This window comes from Trichechus manatus, unplaced genomic scaffold, assembly GCF_000243295.1.
Source record: "Trichechus manatus latirostris isolate Lorelei unplaced genomic scaffold, TriManLat1.0 scaffold00236, whole genome shotgun sequence".
Classification (NCBI taxonomy): domain Eukaryota; kingdom Metazoa; phylum Chordata; class Mammalia; order Sirenia; family Trichechidae; genus Trichechus; species Trichechus manatus.
In genome coordinates, this window is record NW_004444172.1 from 2333651 (window position 1) to 2355757 (window position 22107).

Below are 22107 nucleotides of genomic sequence, written 5' to 3' on the forward strand. Positions count from 1 at the left end.
CAAGGAGGGGAGGTAACAGGAAACCCCTAAAACATGGCTCTTCCTGACTCTGAACCTGGGGAAGGCAGCATAGCCAGGGAGCACAGGAGTCAGAAAGCTCAGATCCTGCCTCAGCCTCTTCCTACATGGGTGTCCCTGAAGAAGAATATAAGTTTTGTGAGCCTTGGTGTCCTCATCCTCACGTGGAACTAGCAAGACCTACTATCCTGCAGTGACTATGTAGAGTCACCATAAGGATTAAGTTCGTTAATGTCCGTGGGATATGCCTTGCACACAGAAGGTACTTCATAAATGTTACGGTTATTATGCCCATCGGTCAGTTTGTCGTACTGTGGTGCCTTGCATGTTGCTGTGATGCTGGAAGCTATAACACCACTATTTCAAATACCAGCAGGGTCACTCATGGTGAACAGGTTTCAGCAGAACTTCCAGACTAAAACAGAAGAGGAAGAAAGGCCTGGCAACCTACTTCCAAAAATTAGCCAATGAAAACTCTACAGATCACAACAGAATGTCGCCCAACAACAACGTAGTCACTATAATTACTTCTTACAAGGAGCCGCCTCGTGGGCTGAACCACGCTTGGCCATCTTGGCAACTGAGAGCACCAGTCTGGGAGTCAAGAATCTGGATCCCAGGGCCAGCTCTGACGCCAAATTGCTGAGCAACCTCGGGCAAGCCATCCCCTCCATGGATCTCAGTTTCCCCATCTGAACTATGAGAAGAGTGGAACAGATGATCACAGATGACCCTCCAGGCTCTCCAATGCTGTGATTCTGATTCCTAACAGGAGGGTAACTCACGTCAGCAGATGGCCCAGAGCTGGCTGGCTGGGGCAGGTCCCCGTTGAAGGCCAGGTCAGAAGGGGGGCTCCTGTGAAACAGAATGAGAGGAAATGGAGGTCCAGAATGTCCAAGCCTCCCACAGAATGGAGAAGAAAGGAGGGTTGGTCACAGAGTCTCCCTAAGCAAGTTTAACTGAACCCAGGAGACAGTTAGTGCTAACTGCCTGCCAGCACAGAAAGGGTTACATTTCCCAGCTCCTTTGGGGAAAGCTTCCTGTATGTCCAGACCCCTCAGTGGTCTCCAGAAAGACAACTCCTTCTTCCCATGACCCCTAAGGGGTTAAGGCTCTCCCCCAGCCAGGGAACATGCAGCTGGTCCCAGCTGCCCTGCCAATACTTCTGGAAGGATTGCAGGGGGAGGAGAAGGGGGAAGAGAGTGATCTTCCAAGGCTGAAGTTGTGCCTCTTAAGCCCTGCTTGGAGCAAGGGAGGGAAGGAGGAAGGAGGGTGGAACCCAATCTGAGCAGCGTGTGACCTCACGGCCTGGCTGCTCTGCTCTGGAACATGGGAAGGGTTAACTCCAGGCCCCCGCCTCCAGGCACTTTCAGGTGAGAGAAAGGCAAGGCTGGTGGGCAGGGTAGGGCAGGGCAAGGCAGGAGCCACTAGCTTCTGGCTGGGCCCAGACCACAGCAGCCCTGCTCTTCCCAGAAGCAGGAAGGGGAAAGGAGGTTGTGCACCCAGCAGAGCCACCCAGGGGGACAGCTGTGCCTCCAGCTGGCTCTCTGTTGCCTCAAGAAGGTACTCCTCCATGCAGCTGATGGGGCCTGAGATCCCTCAGCCTTTTCCTCCAATGCCCTGTGCCCACCACCCCAAGGGGCGCCTGCTGGACTGCTCCGAAGAAGTGTCTTTAATGCAACTGTCTCCAGCCCAGCCACAATCTGTGAGTTCACACAGCCTGATATGTGCGGTCTTATCTCTCCCATCGGACTCCTCCTCTGGCAGAGGCTATGCCTGCTCACCCTGCTGCCCCTCCCACCTCAGGCCTGGCACACTGCTCCACCCACAGCATAGGCTTCGGAATCAAACAGCCCCGAATGCAAATGCCAGCTCTGCCTCTTACGTGCTGGGGGACTGTGGGAAGTCGTTTTTTGAGACTCATTGTCCCCTTCTCTAAAACAGGTCTAAGGTTCTTTTCACCCAACAGGATGGCTGTGCATTAAAGGGGACCAAGTTTGGAAAATACTTATCTTGGATGCCCAGTTCTCAGTACACGGAAGCTAAATTTCTACGCCTGACTTTTGAACTTTCTGTGGTAAACATGTAGCAGCTCTGTAAGCAGGGTCCTAGTCGTCTGTCACCAGAGGAGTACATTTGTGACACTTTGACCAGGATGTACCTGCACTCACAGCACACAACTCGCCTAGAGGGGAAGCCTGTGGCCCCAGGGGGCCACCCATGGTATCCTCAGCCCCCCAGCCTCCAGGCTACAACAAAACATATGGCCTCCCAGCCCTTACCTCCCCTCAGGGCTCTTGCTGTGCTCTTCCTGACTCTCTGTTGGAGACTTCAGGGGCCCCTCCTGGGACCATCCCCTGGAAAGGGTCCCGCCATCCTCATCCCTGGGGCTGGTAGCCATGCCGTAGGTCCTGGGGCCATAACGTGAACTACCATCGTGGTTGAAGGTTAGGCGGGAGCCCCAGAGGCGGTCAGGGCTGGTAGGGACCTCCTTCCGAGGCTGTTCCATCTTGGCCAGGATCTCTTCCACCGTGGTGGCTGCAAAGCGCTCTGAGGCTGGGCGGAAGGGGGCCGGGGCCTTCCGTACGCCACCCACAGCAGCACACCTCGCTGGAGGGGTCAAGGGGGGCACCTCCTCTTTGCCAGCCTCCTCCTTCCCAGTCTCTCGAGTTGCTTCTCCTCCATCAGGGGCCTCGGCAGTAGGCCTTGGTGCAAAGGGGAGGGGACGCTTGCTGCCACCATAGGGCTGGGGTCCTGCCAGCATGTTCATCTTCCGGGCAGAAGGCAGCTCAGCCAGCGGGCCCCGCGGGGGCCGAGGCCCTACGGGCACCAGCAGGCTGGGCTTGGCAGGCAGGGCTGGCTTGGTGGGTAGGGTCCGGGGTTTGGGCTTGATGGGGGGTTTGGCCCGAGGGTCACCTACCAAAAGGAAAGGGTTGGGGGGGGCGCTGTCAGAAGAGCTAGGAAGCAGAACTTCTTGTGTTTCCTACTCCACCTCATCTCCCTCCCTCCAGTCTCAGTATGTTCACATCCTTCTAGGCACAAGTCAAATGCCACCTCTTCCATGAAGCCTTCCTTGATTTCCCACACACATCCTAAGAGTATCTTCTCCCTTCTCCAAACTCCCAAAATATTTAGGCAATTCCCCCTTAGAAGTTACAGTTATTTAAGGGCCCAGCTGGTACCTTATTTCTCCTTGTACCCTGTTTGGTACCTAGCATAAGTTCTTATCAAAAGAAAGAAAAAAATGAATGAATGAATGGGCAAATGAGTCAATAAATAAATGCCTGCCTGCCCATATCAAGCTGTGTGGCCCACCATCTCCTCAGTCTAGTCCTCCCCCTTGTATGCTGGGATACTCTACTATTGATACTCTACTGTCGCCCATGGCAAACTCTTCAGCCCAGCTGGGCTTCCGGACCCTGCCTCCCTGCTGCCCCCACCCCCAGTGCACTCCCAGGCCACCTCCCCACTGTCATCCGGTATAGGATTGGGAATGCAAATTTACTACTGACCTAAGCCAAACAGAAGTCAATCTGCTACAGAAAAAAAACAAGCCCAGAAAGCTGCATGCTATACAAGGCATTCCAGTGCCAAAGAAAAGACCTTGGAATTACTCATGGCCACCTCCCTTCTAATAGAATCTGGTATCACCCTCATTCAGCTCAGCGCAAGAAAGGAGTCTAGACAGGGAGCCAGGAGGCCTGGGTTCAAACCCCGTCTCTGCCTTCTAGGCCTCAGTTTCCCCTCGGTAAAACATGCAGCTTGATCACATCATCTTGAAGAGCCCCCATCTGCTCTTACCTGCTGGGGCTCTATGGATCTCAAACAGCCCCGGAGGGTCTCAACAGCCTCTTCCAAAGGGGCTGAGACCCTTTCAAACTCATCTGCACATCCTCACTCCCACCTCAATAGAACCACTGCTGGTCCACTCCCACTAAGACAGAACTGGGGTATAGTCTCTGCCCCTCTAACCCTCCTCCCCAGCCACCCACCCCACCCTGCACCCATGGGTACCTGGCTCAGAGCCAGTGGGCACCAGCTCCTCCTCCATCTCCCGGGGCGGCGGGGAAGCCATGGCTGTGCCTTCCCTGAGAGTTGAGACTTTCATCACATGCGGCAGACCCTGCATGAGAATCGGGGAGCAGACAGGCATGAGCTGGGGCAGCTAAAGACCCAGGAAAAGAGAGGAAAGGAAGAGAAGGAAACAGAGTTGGGCGTTGGCAGTAGGCTGGGTCAGGGAAGTCTCCTAGCACAAGGCAGAGAGTGGGACAGGAAGAGGGAACTTCCGAAGGGGGCTGGGGGAGGTCAGGACGTCTCCAGCAGCCAAGTCCTCTCCTCTTCCCAGCTACTCTCCAACTCTTGCCTCCCAACCCCAGAGTCCTGGAGCTTCAGGGAGCCACCCACTACTCCCTCCTCTGGCAAGCTCTCTAAGTCACTCCACTTACCGTTCCCAAGGCACCCCTTGGGTCCAGCAGCCCCGCTGGAGTTACCTACTCGAGGTAAAACAAGGAGGGCCACAAAGTCTCAAGTCTCTCAGTGAATCACCTCATGGGAGACGGGAAAAACCCGCTCCTCCCCAACCTGGGGCTCCGCCCCACCGCCGGCCTCCCCCTTCCCGCTCACCCTCCTTCCCTCCCTCCCTCCTCCAGCTGGGAGTGGCTCCCTCTCCCCTTGCCACCCCCTTCCACATCCCTGCCCCACTCCCGCCTCCCTCAGAACTGTCTCATCCAAACACGGAAAAATAAGGAATAAAAAGTAAACATCTGGAATACATTTTTTTCTTTAATTTCTCAATCGCTTTGGCTTCAGCTTAGAATTTGATGAGGTAAAGCCAGGGCCTAGTCCTGTTGCCATAGCAATGGCCTCCCACTGGATTTCCAGAGCCTTGCCAAGAGGAAGGAGGAGTCTGCCCAGGCCTGGGCTGGGAGAATGGGACAGGGCTTGAGAACATCCGGGGGGTGGAGTGGCTTGGGGGAAAACTCCCTGGGGTTCTCCCTTCTAGGACACCCAGGGTGGAATGGCCACAGCCTATGAAAAAGGGGGATATGTGGGCATCACTCACCAGCTTAGGGCTGGCATGAAGGGATTTTCAGGCGAGTGAGGAAAAAATTAAACCAAGAGACACAGTCCATGGTAGAATCCAAATGGGTACCCGTCCTCCACATCTATAATAGGAGCTTTGGGTCTGAGAAAACCAGGATTCAAATGCTGGGTGGGTCTACCACTTTGTAGCTATGTGACCTTGTGCATGTTGCTTACTTCTCTAAGCCGCAGTTTCCCTACCTAAAAAATACAGCTATAGTGGCTGCTGGGGAGCTTAAGTGAGATTCCTGTTATCCACTGCCATCGAGTCAATTTCAACTCATAGTGACCCTTTTGGACAGAGTATATGCCCCATAGAGTTTCCAAGGCTGTAATCTTTACAGAAGCAGATTGCCACCTCTTTCTCCTGTGGAGCAGCTGGTGGGTTCGAACTGCCAACCTTTTGGTTAGCAGCTTAACCACTGTGCCACCAAGGCTCCTTTTATGCATGCAAACTGCTTAGCACAATGCCTAGCACATCATTAGGTGTCCAATAAATGTTGGTTACTATTACTATTATTCCATTCACAATCTCACCAACGAGAAAGTTATCTCAGGTAACCACTTCTTCATCTCCCTAGACCCCAGCCTGCCAGCATTCCCAGACCATTCCTTCACTTCCACACACCGCAGTCATGTCACCCATACTTCAGACACTCCACCACCTCCTCAGTTCCCATCCTGGCTCCTGAAACACCATCCCACTCACAAGGCACCCAAGGAACTCCAGCCTGGGGAATAGAGCCCTGTCTCTTGAGGTCAAAAGTAAGGGGAATGTCATATAACCTGGTGCTCACAAAGCACATAAAGGCAACCCAACCCCTTCCAATCTGCAAGGGGCATCATGTCCCTCATATACTCCAGCTGGTCTGAAAAGACAGCGCCAAACCCTAAGAAGGGGCCTCTGGTGCCCAACCTTTGCAAAACCCATCCCACCCACCTTTGACCCTGTCCCACTGTTTCAAATACAGAAGATGTGTGAAGGGTAGAGAGAAACCTAGGACTATCAACTGGTCGACCAGTCAGTCAACCACCACCCAGGACTGCCCACTGGGTGGGAAAATAACTGAGTATGGCCCCGTCCAAGCATGCATGAGGGAGGAGCCATATGACAGAAAAAATAAAACTAAAACACGAGATCGTTTCCTTGTCCTTGAACATTATTACAAGGGACATGGTGTGGGTGGTTAGAAATGGGGACAAACTGACCCAGAACCGAAAAATCCTCTCACCTGGGGGCCTGATGGGGACCTCTGGGGTGTGAGGGGCTGCACTAGGAAAGCAGTCATGAACGTGGGATCGTGGATTCCCCAATTGGGGAGGGGGCCACAGCAGCTCAGAGGCCTCAGCCAGGAGCCCCAGGTGACCAGACCGCGACCAGAAGCTGCAGAATTGCAGCGGCTCCGACCACTCCCTACCCCCAGGGGTCCGGGGGAGGTGAGCTGACAGATCCCTGGGAGCAAAGGATGCCAGAATGGCTGGGGAGGGGCTGGGCAGCTCAAGCCCGGGGCAGAGGCCTGGAGGGAACTCCGCGCAGATGGGATGGCCCCTCTGGACCCTGGGTTCTCCTGCCGGATCTGAGGCCGGAGAGGTCGGCAGGGACAGCGTGTAAACTGCTGGCGGGAGGGCCAACCGGAAGATAGAACAGCCCGGGGCGAGGGGCCGTCTGGAGGGGCCCAGTGGGGAGCTCTGGACACAGAGGGGGCGGCGGCAGCCAAAGAGGAGGAGGAGGAGCAGAAGGCAGAGCCGAGGACCTGTGCGCGGGATGCGAAGCAGTCCGCGAACACATAGGGGACTGGGGACGCGGACCGGGTGGGGGCGGCCTGGGGTGGCTGGGGGCGTGCCAAGGGGCCGGGGGAGAGGAGAGAAGGCGGGGGTCGGCCAGCAGTTCAGCCCGCCCCAAACCCTCTCCCCCTCCCCCCTTTCTTCTGGCTCCGGCAGCACAAGATCCAGACCGTGCACCCTTCGCCCCCGTGCCCATACGCCAGCTCCCCTGTGCGCCCACGCCCCCGGCCCCTGCAAACTTTCCCGGAGACGCCCTGCCCCACCTCACCCCGAGGTCCCGGCTGCAAAGCGCCCACTTCTCCCATGCCCCTCCCCCGCCTTCTCCCGGACCCCGCCCCCTCCCTCACCCTCCTGCCAGCCCCCGCTCGCTCACGCGCTCCCCGGGGATCTGGCTTCGCTCGGTCAGGCGCCCCGACGCCAGTCCCCACCACCGCTGCTGCTGCCGTCACCGCGGGACAGAGCCAGAGCGAGCCCCGGCGGGGCCCCGCCCCTAGCTCCGCCCATGGCCACGCCCCCAGAGCACCTCATGAAAATTCAAGAACGGCTGCAACCCAGCGAGTGGCAAGCCCATACGGAACTCGCCCGACCAAATGCAAACAGCTCAGCCCTGGTACTCAATTATTCATGAGTCTTGCAAATGAGGGACCTTCCGCAACTCGGACCCGGCGAAACTAACGCAATTCGGTAGTTCAGGAGTGCTCCGGTAAAATGGCCACCGAGACGGCCGCCTAGAGAGGAGGCTGCCGTAGGACGGCTGAAACGCGAGCCCAAGCGCCTGTACTGATAGCAGCACCATAGAGTCACGGCAAGAAAGAAGGTAGCCGTTGGCGGACCAGAGAGGCTTTCTGTTGCCACCCCCGGAGTCTTCCTGAGCACGTACGCAACGTGGCCACCCCACGTGTGTAAATTCAGATTTAGAGCCACCTGGAGGAAGACGGTGGCAGCCTTGCTTTCCTTACCTTCTGCCAGGCTTCCTTCCCAACCCCAAAATGTGGTATGCCCCCTTCCTTAAGAACAAAAGCTTTACACACTCCATCATACCTTTCCTGTATTCCCATCAGACATGAACACACACACCACACATACCCATCCTCCCCACCTCTCCAGGCTCAGGTTTCCTCTCCTGGTTGCAGGGAAACTGGTCAATTCAATTATCTAAAGCCTGATTCAATTATCTAAAGCCTTGGAAGACCCTTGACTCATAGGTGATTAAGGATGGAGCCAGAAGCTGCCTTCTCTGAGCCAGGCTAATGGAGTGGAACTGTGAGAGAGACTTCCTAATCAGATTAGCTCTCATTTCTACACTCTCAGGTGGCCAGTCCCAGCAGAAGAGGGTGAAAACCAACGCTTGTCCAGCTAGGAACAGAACAGGACGTACCTGGAGATTGCTTCCCGGCTGGCCAGCAGGGCCCTGCCCAGCCAGGGCAATATGGCAGACACCACCAGAAAAAGCAGGGGCCATGCAACAGGGCTACAGACAAGGCACAACGACGTGGTTTCCAAAGTCAGTTCCCTTTATTAAATGTTGATTTTCACAGACCAGAAATACAAAATAAAAGTACAAATTGGCCCCCGTTAGGAGCTACAGGCCTAGCCTCACATGACCCTTTGCCGGAGCAACTTGAACAGGTCAAGAAGCAGCATATCTGCAAGATTGGAAAGCAGGACGAGGGTCTCGATCCTGCACTGCCCTGCCTCCCAACCAATTTCTCCCCAAATTATAGAGAGCTATCTTGTGAAGCAGCAGAGGAATGTGCCTCCCCGGCCACCCCAGTGAAATGCATACCAGTAGGAGAGCTTGGACAGATGACCCAGAATCCAAGGGCTACCTTTCATGTGAGGAGAAACTGGTACCAAAACACGGATGGGGAGATTAGAGGTGTAAGTGGGCAAGCAGGGAGAGAGAATTTCCTCCTCTCTACTCATCCGATCCTGATGCCGAGTCCTCTGAGCTGGGGGGAGTACTGGCTAGTTCCTCTTCTTCAGAGTCCTGAAAACCAAAGGTCTCTTCAGGGGAAAGTCCTGGACACCCTCCCAGCCACTTTTCAGTGAAGAAGCGCCCTCAATTCCCTACCCCCACCCTACAACTCCAGCAACCACCTTCAGAACCTCAGAATCCCACCTATCCACTCCATCTCATCACGCTTGCAGACCAACCACAAGCCCAGGCTGAGAAAACTGCCCCCAGATGCAAATGTCCATTCACCCTGCCAGGCCCCCCAGCCCCCAGACTCCTGCCACACCTCACTCCGCCTCCTCTTCTTTTTGCCCTTGTTTTCTCCTGATGAGCTCTCGTCACTAGACACAAACTCTTTGCTCTTGAAGCTCTCACTTAGCTGCCTTGATGACGACTTGGACGATGAGCCCCTAGAAGGCGTTGACTTCTTTTCCGTCTTTACTTTTACTTTCTTCTTCTTCTTTGACTTGTCTCTATATTAACAAGAGGAAAAAAGGGGCCTTCAGGCTCCCCCTATTATCAGCTAGGCCAAACCTCTCCTAGCTTTAACAGGGCCCTTTCCCAGCCCCAGCCTCATTGCCCATTTCACTCCAAATGTAAACAGCCGGCCACATCAGCTCCAAGTGCCCCGAGAGAGAACATCCTAAATTAATATGCCAGAAGAATCAGGGGTCATAGCCTGAAGCAGCCCCATATGCAAACTTATTTGACATCTCTTGCTCTATCTTAAAAAAAAAAAAAGACATTTTACATTATGTTTAATAATAATATACATTTTTTTTTAATTCCTCATACCTTGAAATAAAATTGACCCTCCAGGAAAATGGGTCACACTTATCCATTGACTTCAGGAATCCCCTAGCACGCACCCATACTCGTGCAACTGCTTATCCAGGCTTGAGAAGCACTAGCCTAATGCAGTCAGAGGCATATCTACTGGCTTTAACATCCCAATTCTCAACTCTGACCTGCAAAAAAAATCTGCGAGAAAAGCAGCTGCTGAGCCACTTGGTTCCCCACACTCACCTCTTAGAAGACTCTCCCCGGCCCCCTTCATATTCTTTCATGGCTTTCTCATATTCCCTCCTGGCGTCCTCAGCCTTGCGATCCCACTCCTGTCACATACACATACACACACGTGGAAAAGGCTGCACAAAGAATAAGACCTCCCCCGAGGCACTACCTCTTGTACAGAAGAGTTCCACCGCTGGCCCATCCCTGCCCCCCGTCATTACACGACTCACCACCCCAAGAAAGCCACTCTCACCAGCCTTGTAACCCAGCCCCATCTCTACTGCCACTCACCTCTTTCTTCTCTTTGGACATTCCCTTCCAGATCTCACCCGCCTTCTTGGAGAGATCGGTGATGCTGATGCCAGGGTGGTCTGACTTGATCTTCTCCCGACTGGCATTGAGCCACAGCATGTATGCAGACATGGGCCTCTTGGGGGCATTGGGGTCTTTGCCCTTCTTCACCTACACAAAGGAAAACCCAAATGTCTCAGCTATCCCTTTCCCACAGACCACACTTTCTCCGAAAGAAATTATCTAGATCACCTACTTAGGGAAAAAAATGGAGAAAAGACTCTAGAGCAGGCCAGACTGAGCGCTCCCTGAGGGCAGGGGTCGTGTGTTCTTCCTCTCCACACCCCAGTGCCGAATTCAGATCTCCTAGAAGCTGAACTTTACCTCGAGGACCAGAGAGAAAAACCTCCAAGAAGCTATTCCTCCAGGCCCTAATCCGGCAGTCCCAAGAGGACTAATCGACAGGTCTCACTGGTGGTGAACAAGAAGGAAAATAAAGAGAATGGCTTCCCCCAACACCCTCCAATCTAGAAACGAGCCCACACCTCCACAGGCTTCTTCCGGCTCTTGCGATCCTTGGCCATCTTGGCCTTCTTGAGCTGTTTCCGCTTCTTCTCATCCCGGTCACTGTCACCCTCATTACTGGAGGAGCTGGCAGAGGCGTTGCTGTCAAACCTGCCAAAGAATGGGGCTTAGACTCAGGAGGGAGGACAGCGCCCCCCAGCCTTAGGACAGGAAGAACACGAATCCAAAGACACCTGCACAGGAAGGAAGGAGGACAACCACAGGGCAGCCTCCACCACCAATCCCGAACCCTGCTTCCTCCTCTCCGCTGAGGTGGCTTCAACCATCCCCTCTCCAGACCTAACCACGGAAGTGGGTTAGACAAACCAGTGAAGGAAAAACAAGCGAATCGATGAGCTTCAGCTGCTCTTCTTGGTCATGGCCTAACCCAGCCCCATCTCCATCCCCACGCCCCAGGCAGCTGAGACAGAATTGCTGTTTCATCCTTGCCTGGAACGTGCTGCAGATCTACTTCGCCACTTCCTTCTGGTTAATCATCTTAATCTATGGTCTTTCTGATAAAGGGCTAATTTTGTTGCTATCCAAAGTTGGGAAATCCAACTTCAATCCAACCTAGTACACGCCATATAATCCACAGACCTACCCAATACAAATCCAACTCATCGGACGTAACCACCTTACACCTGTGCACTGCTGAACAGTTCTGAAGGCACTTTCACAAGCTCTCGCTCACCTACCTTCAGAAGCAAGGAGCACGCCAAGCTAGTGGGCATCTGTTGCTTCTGCTGCCCAACACACATTCCCTATTCTTCTGGACTAAAAGACTCAATCTCCAGTTGGGAACACCTAGCCCTCACTCAGTTTATGAGCTTCACTCCAGCCACGGACTCTAAAGGTGGGCACACAACCTTGTTCAGGTGCCCACCCGAGCCCAGCATACTCTGACCAATAACCTAGGCACAGGAAGCACGTCACTGCCACCCATTCCCTGCTGCTCCAAGAGAAGAGGCACTGTCTCTCTGTTGGGTGTTAAACCAGTGGGGTTCAGTCTGTCCAGAACTGTGGGGGCCATTTGGCCCCACATGGGGCAAGGTGCCTGAAAACAAGGAAATGAGCAGAAACAAAAACAGACTCCTCACAACAACTTCTCAGAGCCTGGGTCCAGTTACATCCCCGGACTCTCCAGTCACAGGAACTTATAAAATTCCCTTTTATGCTAACTGCAGTTTGAGTCCTCTTTCTGACACCAGCAACCGTAAGTCTTAACAAATCTAACAGGAACTACTGCCATTTTTTGGATGAGGAAACAAAGGGTCAACAATTTACCCGAGGCCTCTCAGCGAGTAAGTAGGCAAGTAACTGGCTTGCATTCCCACTTTCTCCCCACTATTCTCTTCTAGTTTCAAAATGTGCCTTGCGCTTACAAAGCCCCTGACGATTCTGAAGTGCTTTCGTGTGTGTCACCTCACTGGAGATTCCTTTTCTACCCTGGGTCAATGGCTAACACTGGAACATGAGAAACGTCCACACATCTTCTGGTCCCGTAAGCTTACAGGCCACCCTCTCACCCCCACAAGGTGCAACCAAGACTCACTCCTCTGCCACATCTTCCTCCTCTTCACCTGGGTTGAATGACTCATCTGAAAAAGAGCACAGGATGCCTCAGCTTCTGCCTCAGTGGAGATCCTGCTCACTTACCCAGACACCCAGCTTGGGCCCCAGGGTGCGCCTGGCCTCGGGGAGGCATCTGACGCCCCCACGCCCAGCACCGCTGAGGATCACCCACCGGTTTCTTCTCCAGAGTCATCGCTGCTGTCGTTGGCATTCTCTTCCCGGATCTTGCCCTCTTCCTTCATCCGCTCCAGGTAGGCATCATGCTGGTCTTCATCCGAGTCAGCGTATTCGTCGTAGCTTGGGTTCATACCCTAGCCAGGGAAGAGATGGGAGTGAGGGCCCTAGATTCGCCCACTCTCCAGAACCCCTGCACACTCAAAACCATGCCCCCATGCCTGTGAGTAAGGTCAGAGCAGCAGCCCCAGAAGACCCTGGGGCTGGGTTGTCCACACACAGCCAACGTGCAGGACCTGTGCCCAAGTACTTCCTGCCGGCTGGGTTAGCCCAAGCCCCTCCTCCCCCAGCCCCACTGGGGCCCCCGAGAGACTGAGCTAAGGCCATGCCAAGGAAACCTGTGCCAGGAAGGGGAAGGGGTTACACGCACCTCTTTTTTCTATAAGGGCAAGAAAAGAAAAGAGAGTGAAAAGGAAGCCGGAAAAACCCCGGCCCCTTTCTCCCCTAAAGGAGGACAGGAGAGAGGGCCGTCTTTTCCACACACAGAGGTACCTCTTTCAATCCTCGGTTTTTGATGTTGAGCTTCTTGGCGTTGACAAAGTCAAACAGCTTCCCATACTCCTCCCTGTGAGAGGAGATGTACCATGTTACCAGATGGGTAGGGCCAATGCAGGATAGACTGAACAATGTTGTGATACCCATGGACCCAGGTAGATGGTGGGGCCTGGAGCTCTTGACCATACTATCTAACCCAACAGCTCAGAAACCCCGAGGACAGCAGTAAGGAAGAGTCGAACAATAGTCCTGGAAGAGGAATCCACATGGTTCTGAAGAGAGAGAGAGGAGTACATCTATTTACCAGATACACACACAACACAAGGGAGAGGAGACATTTTCATCTTTTAACTGATCTGCATCTCAGACTTCACAGGGCTGTTGTGAGGATTAAATGTGAAAACGTTTGTAAAGCGCTTAGCCCGCAGTGGGCGTTCAATAAACATTAGTTGCTGCGTTCTCGGGCACAACACTCATTCCAGGAAAGACAGAGATAGCATTTCCATCATGGGAGGAGTAAGGGAGGAGAAAAGCTAGCACTGAACACACATTGCTTCTGTAAAACAGAAAACAATTTTCTTAACTGCAGAAAGAAAACAATGGAGAAGCTTCCTAAGGCTAAGCCCTCCACAAAAACGGGAAAAATATTCCAAAGAAAAACTCTGCCCAAGGCTTGAGGAGTCAGGAAAGGGCCACAGGCCACAGCAGACTTCCCAGCCGAGGCTGGGTCAGACTGTCCAGGAGGTGACGGGCGAAGGTGCTCACCTCTCAATGCTGCTGAAGGTATACTGAGTGCCCTGCTTGGTCTCGATCTCGAAGTCAAAGGAGCGTGTGGTGGTGGTGCCACGGGCAAAGTTGACGAAGGAGATCTCGTCAAAGCGGATGTGCACAGGTGGCTTGTGCACGTAGATGAAGCCCCGCTCCAGCGGGTACAGCAGCCCTGAGCTTGCCTTGTAGGAGCAGGTGATGCACTGGGCCCCTGAGTGCCTGGTGAGGGGGACAGGGAGCCTGATCAATGCCAACCTCACCAGCAAGAGGATGGCATGGAGCCCGTGGGCACATCCAGCAGCAATGACACATGTACCCATGCCCTCAACTGGCAAGTCTCACTAAGCTGCTCTGACAATAGGCAACTGGCACCCAACGTGACACCAGGATCCAGCCAGGCCTCCAGGAGGTTGCCTTCCCATTCTGGGAGGTGATGACCAAGAAGACACAGCATTTCCCCTTCCCGGACAGGCCAGGACCCCAGCCCGCACTCTCACCCTTGGAAGTTGCCTGGGACTGTGATCTTGCGGTTCACCAGGGCTTTCATGACGCGACTGACCATCTCGTAAAGGGATCCCGACATGTTCTTGGTAAGCCGCCCCTCAAAGCGCTTCTCCACCTCTTCCCTAGAAACACATGAGATCACGAGCACTACTACCTGCTGGTGGCAGGCCTGTCTCCTGCCTGGACGGGAACAGGAAACAAGTCCAGGGAGATACTCACTCATTCATGTTGAGAGTCAAGGAGATGTCCTCATCCTTGGAGAAGAGGAGGATGAGGAAGTGGTAACGGGTTTGGCCCTGCTTGATGGGGGGGTCCAGGCTAATCTGATAAGAAGACAGGATGATGTTAAGCACCAGCATGCTCTGCAAAAACCCGCTGATTAGCCAACACAGAACTCTGAACATGAGTGAGGCCCACCTACCAAAGACAGGCATAAACAGGCCAATCCACCACTTCCAGTGGTTTCTGCTTACCACAAAGAACATCTGGCGCTGGTCCTTGTGCGGCAGCAAAAAGAGACGGAGTACTGTAGTGTAGGGAATCTTGTAGTCGAAGGTCTTGCCGTGCAGGTGAAGAAAGGTGGGGTAGATCCGAATGTCGTAACGGCCACGGGGAGTCAGACACTGCAGCTCCCGGAAGATGCAGATGGCATCTCCAGTGGCCTGGATCACATCCGCCTTGGACAGCACGTTCTGGGCAAAGGCCTGCAAACGCATACTGGTTATCGGGCAGCAAGCCCTGCTCCTGGGTCAGCCAAGGCCTGCTCAGCACCACCTGCTCTCAAGGCATCCAGAGGAGGGCTCACCTCAACAGGGTCCACGCCATCCTCCTGGGTGGGAGGCACGTAGAAGCGCACCTCCATGAGAGAGACCTCTGCATCATCATTCTGGTGGAACTCCAGTGTCACCTCATTCTTGCCTGTGGTGCACTGGGACACATTGCTGAGGGGTATCTCGAAGACTGGCTGGTCACCAATATCAAAGGAAAGCAGCTGCCCTATGGGGGAGGGCTTATCAAGTCACAAGCTCCTCCCTGGAGCCTGCATGAACAACGTCCCCACCAGAATGTAAGTGCCGTGAGGACAGGGCGCTGGGGCAATTTTGTTCACACTGCACCACCAGTGCCTGATGCACCAGAGGTACTCAATAAATGCACAAAGAACACAAACTGATAGGAAACCAGAGACAGTGAGGGGGAAATAGAGCCAAGCAAGTTAAAAGCTACAAGCCTTCATCCTACCTTCTCCCCCAAACCTCAGTCTACCCAGGACTCACCACCAAACTTCACCGTCCCCCAGTTCCAGCCCTTCACACATAGTTCCTTCTCCATTAACTCAAGGCGATAGTGAGTTTTGAAGAAATCAGAGAGTTTCTCAAACTCCTGTGGGTGGAAGGCAGAGAGAATGATCTCAGTAAACCCCAGTGTCCCTAAACAGACTTGTATGTCCTGGAATGCTCTACTTCTGAGAAATCACCCTAATATACTCTTTATCAGAAATCCATGCTAATTTAGTCTCAGCAATAAGAGTTTAAAAGGATGTTGAAAGAGGCTGCTTCTGGGGAATGGAGCTCATGCTGGGAGAGGGGACAAGTTAGGAACTGACATTCCTGGTTATGGGCCTGGCAGTACTATCAGACTTTTTAAACTCAGTATAGGTATCACTTTAATGAAACTAAAAATTAAAATGAGGAAAAGTCTGGCCTAAGAAGCAATTCAAAATGGAACATCAAAACTAAAACTACAGCATCAAGCTGAGATTCTAAACTTGAATAAGGGCAACGCATGAAAACTATCATCTAAATCAAAAAAGAACATCTTCTGGAGTTGAGGCACAAGTACACTCACAAGACTTCAATACCCAAAGTTGAGTCCTGACTGCTTGGTGGCCTTGATGGCCCTACTCTAAATGTCAAAACCAGACCCAATGCCTTCAGGTCAATTCTGACTCAAGGCGACTCCATGTGTTACAAACTAAAACTGCTCCATAGGGTTTTCTACGCTGTGATCTGTATGGAAGCAGATCAACAGAACTCTCTTCCGAAGCACTGCCGTGTGGGTTCAAACTGCCAACCTTTGGTTTAGTAGTCGAGCACAGGAGGCACCACTTAGGGAACTCTGGCTCCACTCTAAGGAGCCCAAAATAGCAATTACACGGTTATCAGACAAAGGATGCCCCATTCTCTCCAAGAGTTTAAAAACAAATAAGACAGCCTAGCAAAAATTGGAGTTATCGCAACAGGACAGCTCACCGATTCTCGGAAGCCATCATACTTGTAGACGTGGCCATTCTTTGTGAGCAGTTTAAGTCCATGACCCAGAGCAACACGGCGCCAGATGCCTTCCGTCAACTCCCCAGCCTGGATATTGTCCACTTTGCCAGTCTTGCTGTTCTTGAAGATGATACCTTGGCGGCTTAACCTCAGTCGACCATCATTCTGTCAGAAAAATAGGCCCAGATGCACAGATGGTAATGCGCACAGTCTCACCAACGCCCCATTCTGCTGCTAGTGGGCTAGCCAGGTATCAGTGCAGGAGCAACAGCTGAAGTGGTGAGGGCCAGTGAGAAGCCTGGGTTCTAATCCTGGCTCTAGCACCCAGAACGCTTGCAGGTACTTAGTTTCCTCATTTATAACAAGGACTTGAGACTAAACAGCATAAAACATGCCTTCTTAGGCTACGATCCTATTACTCTAGGAATTACTCTCAGTACTGCTTTTTGTTGGGTAAACACCAGGTACACATACTATTCTGAATCCTCCTTTGCCAGAATAATAACATCATCAAAGTAAGCTCTCAATAAACACTACTTCCCTTCCCTTCTCTTCCCTCCACCTGTATTAAAGCTCAACCCTCTCACCATGGAGCCTTTCACCTCTTGATAGACATCGTTGAACTCCAGTGTCTCTGCCATGCTGACCTGGCCCCTGTTGGCCTGGGCACGGGGCCCTAGGCTGCACAAGGGGGAACAGGAGAAACACGGAGCTGGGCCCCAACTCCTTGGTAGTTGTACAGTTGCTCAGCAGGTTAAGAATCTGAATTCAAGAGAGGGATAGATAAGCATGAAAGACAACACCTCACGCTGTTCTCGACTGGAGCCAGGTGGCAATCCCTGCCTGCCCCTGGGATGTCTCAGGATCTGCTCTGCCTGGGAACCCACAGGCGGGCTGTGCACTGCTCGAGGGGCAAGGCCCAGCCTCGTCTGGAGAACCGGGCCTGGAGTAGCGCTTACACCCCAACCAGACACCCGCTCGGGCGCCCCACCGGGCAGCATGGCAACGAGCAGAGGAATCCCAGAGCCTGCTCGAACTCGCACCTCGCCCCAACACAGCCCAGACTGCAGGGTTTCCCTCCCAGCGTTCCCACCGCTCCACCCCAGACCCAAGCCCCCCCCCCCGCTCCTAAAATGGAATCGCCCGCTTCCCGCCGATTCGAACGCGGAACGGATCATCTCGAGAGTCCCGCGAGGGAGCAGGGACCCACGCCCTCCTGGGGCACGAGGTCCGCGGCCACTCACCTCAAACTGCAGCCTTGTAAGGGCCCCGGCGCGGGCGGTGGGCGCGCTGGGGAACGCACGGGCGCGGCGGGGTGGGGGGAACGCAGGGGAAGCTTTTCCCGCGTGCGCGGCCCCGCGTCCCGCCACCGGAAGCCGCACGCAGACGATAGAGAGGAAGAGCTGGCTAGAGGAGCGCGAGCTGGGCCAGCCTGTGAGGCGGTCGTATAGAGCGTCCGCAGCTCGGGAAGACCTGCGGGAGGTGAGGGTGCGGTTCAGTCGGCGCCCCAAAAGGCATGGAATTTGACTAGCAAAGGGGAGCACATGGGGTCTTTAGAAGCTACAGACACGTTTTCAGTGGAGGACTAGCTTCTAAAGGGAAATTGTGGAGTTTTGCTTTATCAGACTCTTCACACGTGTGTCTATGTTGGAACGATTTGTGCCCCTCTCTCCTGCACGATGGGGGTTTCTGTGGAGTGCAAAAGAGTCGTGAGACAAGAAGAAAAATATTTAAAGCTTGTGGAGAGAAATGACCCCTCCCACTGGCTGCGAAGAGAATACCGGTGTTGGTGTCATTGTGACTATGCTGCTTTAGAGCTGCGCCCTGTCAAGTGAGATTGGTCCCTTTTTGAGGTGAGTTCATTGCCTGCGCCCAAAAACCTCATACCCATAACGGCAATTTATGGGCCGCTGGAAGAGGCTGGCAAACGGCCGTATCAAGTTCAAGTGCTGGTATCAGATTCACCTCCGAGCCGGAACTGATTTGAAACCGCATCAGTCCAGGATTGCACAAGCCAGGCCCTCCTCATATAGTCCCAAAGTGCATCTTGCAAAATCAGAGAAGACCAGAACTGGATGAGATGCTTGAGTTGATCTAATCCAACCTCCTTTTGCAGATAGGAAAACTGGGGCCCCAAAACGAGTTCTCAAGATCTCAGTGAGCTGATGACAAAGCTGGAGACTAGAACCCAGATCTCCTTACCTTAGTCCAGCTCTTCTACCATAACCACAGTGACCCTGCATTCAGAATACTTGACAACATGTGTCCTGCATGACAACATTAGGACAGAATATTTAAATTCAAGATTTCCCTGACAATCTGACTGAAAACAGCCAGCTTGCTAACCCAGTCCTGCGATAAGAGACAACAGGGATGCCCTGTTGCCGCCTGAACTCATGCCTTTGACCTCTGTGTACTGGCTGTTACAGCACAATCTAGAAACATAAATTCAATTGAATCCAATAAATAAGGCCAATTATTAAGCCAACACGTTTCTAGGCTTCCATCAAACTGGTGAACAAGATGGAAACAGCCCTAACCTTCCAGGAACACATAATCTAATGAATGATTCACATAGTGGAAAAAAAAAAAAGACACAACGTGATAACAGCCATGGGACAGGTAGAGCTCCAGCCACTGCCAAAAGCAGTTAGAAATATGTGATTGTTTACTAATCCCCTTCCAGGAGACCCAAAAAAATGTGCAAGAGACCCCTCCCCATGGTCCCATGCTATTGGAGGCAGGGGATGGCTGCAGAATTGGGTGGCTTTAGGCACAGGAATGAAGGGGCTACTCAGCTAAGAGAGGCTGTGAAGTGGCTGGGGGATGGGACATTGCAGGGGGCTTTAGAGAGAGCGGTGAGCTGCAGCAAAAGAGAATGGAACAGAAACAGTAGACAGAATGCAGATAAAACATGAGTCCCAGAGGGCCCTACCAGCCAGCTGCATCCCAGGCAATCAGGAGCCCAGGATTGGAGACCCACCCCTGCCGTGACATCACGGGGGAGTGGGGTGGAGACAAACAAAAAGGGGGTCCCCCGCCCAGGTCCTAGACTCTTAGCAGCCCAGATTGTCAAGAGCAGAGAGAGCTTGGGCACTGGGCTTAAAGGAACAGGCTCCCTGTTCCCGACCCTCTCTCAGCTGCCCCATCCAGGCCACCATCTCTGTCTTCCTGCCCTGAGGACGTCTCTCTCCTGAGGCTACTGTTTGGCCCCTTCTGGGTGGCCCCTGAGCACTCCCTCAGCATGAACTGCATATCAGACTTCTTCACCTATGAAACCACCAAGTCAGTGGTTGTGAAGAGCTGGACCATTGGGATCATCAACCGGGCCGTTCAGCTTCTGATCATCTCCTACTTTGTGGGGTGAGTGTGTGGCCCTTCAGGTCCTAGGAGGGGAGGACCATCTGGAATGTTCCCGTCCAGCCTCCTGAGCATCTCTCCTCAGGCGGGAAATAGTTTCTTCTGTGGAGCCACGTCCTAAAGGACTGGCCTCTGCCACCCCCACCCAGGATCTAGTCCCCAGATGGGTTCTTTACCCCAGCAAATCCTCCAGGGGTGGAGAATGGTTCCTAGACACACACTCTGAGGAGTGGGTTCTTCCACCAGGAGAGATCCCTGGTGACCATGTTTCTTCTCCCCTCCCTCATCTCCCCCCTGAAGAACAGGCAGATTACCCCGCCTTACATCCTCTCATTCCCCTCTGTCAACTATTTGAGTCTCAAAAGATAAGCGAGCCCAGGAAGGGGGAGGGGAAGACCCTGAAATAAGGGAGATAGTGACAGGTTGACCAGGTTGGTGGCAGGGTGGAATGGAGGGTCAGCTGGGAGGGAAGGATCCATTTAGAAGTGAGGGAGTCTCCTCCTAGCATGGGGGAGATGGTGAGAGAGCCTGGAAAGGAGAGAAGCCCTTACTCTCGGAGAGTAGGATAAAGCTAGGGTAACTGCCCCTTGGGTCTGGGAGAGAAACATGGGCACAAATAATACTCAAGGGAAGAGTTGCTGAAAAGTGGTTTTTCTGAAAATAGTGTGGAGTCCCTCTCCAAGAATCAAGAAATGTTCCCCTTTGCCAGAAAGCATAAAGTCCCTGCTTATACCTGACTTTGTGCTGTATAGCCCATCCTGGGAGTTGTTTAAGAGCCCTCTCTGGGCCCCTACCTCTTGGAGGCTCCCATACACACAAAGGGCCATGGAGCAGACAATGGCTGAGGAAGAAACACAGCTCTGTCCTTCTTATGATTGTATCCACAAACTGGTGGGTACCAAGGCTTTTCTTTCCTGATTTGCGTGTCTCTAGTCTCGTGCTGTTCCCTGAGACAATAGATCTGTGTGTGAGAGGCAGCAAGCCGGTGCCTAACTGCCATGAGTTCATTCAAGCAAGTCAGATGGGACTCCTGTGTGCACGTGGGCTGGAATCTGCGTGCGAGTGGGCCTGCTTGCCTGAAAGATTGGGATAGTGTATGAGGCTGAGCGTGGAAAGGCACGTAGATGTGTATGAAGCAATTTTTTTTTGCGCCATATGTTTGTGAGAGCCAGTGAGCTTTGGTTATGTGGATGTCGTAGACAAGACTGTACATCTGGATATTAGAGAAGGGATTCAAGTTTAAGGAAGGATGAAATGCCCTTGAGTTTCTTTGCAGCTTTGAGGTGTTGTGAGATAATGATGTTTGTACATGTTCCATGTCTACATCTCCAAAGCGTGGCCCAACGTTGGTTCTTCAATGTTATGTGTTCACGTGTATATGCAACCCTGTGATTGTTTTTACCCAGGAGATGGTATTTTGGTCTAGATGAGTGCAAAAACTGCCTCAGCATATTCTGGGGCTGGCCTACCTCCATTGGCCTCAGGTAGGAGATGGATGGAAGATAGAGACAGACAGCTCCTGGACCAGCCCTCTTGGCCCCCTGCCCTTGTCTCTCCTCATCACAATCTGACGCTCCAGGCTGGAGCCCAGCCTGCGGGAGCGAGCGGGAGAGGCTCTTTGGCGTCTTAATATCCAACACCATCCATCTCACAGCCTGACAGCTCCCCACAGAGCAGCTTGTTCCAGTTACAACAATGTACTCTGTGGCCAACCCCCTGCCGGAACCCCATCTCCATGCACAGGAACCTGTGAACATCATCATTTCAGGAATCCATTGTCATTAATTTAGCAAAAAAATGTATGGAGTCTTTCTTAGGTATTGTGAACTGAAAATAGAATGGTAGGCAAAAATAGATAGGGTCCTTATCCTTGTGGAGCTTACAGTTTAATGCAAGAGATGAACATTAATCAAATAATCTCTGCAAGCAAATATAAAATTTCAACTGTGGCTCAGGGTTTGAAGAAGAGGTGCAAAGTTCTAGGAGCACCGCTAATATGGAGGTATTTGACCTGATGAGGGGACTGAAGGAAGGTTTTTCTGGGGAGGTGACATCTAAGCCAAGATCTGAAGGATGAGTAGGAAGAATCCAGGTGAAAGAAGGGAATGAAGAGAATCTAGCAGAGAAAACCATCTCTACAAAGGGAAAGAGCTTGGCGAATGGGAGGAAGAAAAGAAGGCTGTTTTGGCT

The 22107-nt window shown here is 52.9% G+C and overlaps 3 protein-coding genes across 3 annotated transcripts in view; 1 reads left to right on the forward strand and 2 right to left on the reverse strand.

The window, feature by feature from the left end:
- TNKS1BP1 (tankyrase 1 binding protein 1) overlaps positions 1-4126 on the reverse strand; it is a 28954-nt gene extending 24828 nt beyond the window's left edge. The window contains exons 1-3 of the mRNA XM_023743135.1: positions 4033-4126; positions 2301-2934; positions 804-873 (exon numbers count right to left, since the gene is read on the reverse strand). Coding sequence (XP_023598903.1) covers positions 804-873; positions 2301-2934; positions 4033-4126 — 798 coding nt within the window. The remainder of the gene's footprint in view (positions 1-803; positions 874-2300; positions 2935-4032) is intronic.
- A 4255-nt stretch (positions 4127-8381) lies between these two features.
- Positions 8382-17937, reverse strand: SSRP1 (structure specific recognition protein 1). Its single transcript, XM_004389181.2, has 17 exons — positions 17802-17937; positions 17145-17319; positions 16537-16722; positions 15562-15667; positions 15093-15283; positions 14761-14991; positions 14507-14610; positions 14281-14409; positions 13781-14002; positions 13013-13085; positions 12459-12597; positions 12267-12312; positions 10693-10822; positions 10148-10318; positions 9869-9957; positions 9129-9315; positions 8382-8875 (listed from the first exon to the last, which is right to left on the reverse strand). The coding sequence occupies exons 2-17, from the start codon at positions 17196-17198 to the stop codon at positions 8804-8806; spliced, it is 2130 nt and encodes a 709-aa protein (XP_004389238.1). The 5' UTR covers positions 17199-17319; positions 17802-17937; the 3' UTR covers positions 8382-8803.
- Positions 17938-19773: 1836 nt separating this feature from the next.
- P2RX3 (purinergic receptor P2X 3) overlaps positions 19774-22107 on the forward strand; it is a 37462-nt gene continuing 35128 nt past the window's right edge. Inside the window, exon 1 of the mRNA XM_004389182.2 lies at positions 19774-19920. Within this exon, the coding sequence (XP_004389239.1) occupies positions 19802-19920 (119 nt within the window). The 5' untranslated portion in view covers positions 19774-19801. The remainder of the gene's footprint in view (positions 19921-22107) is intronic.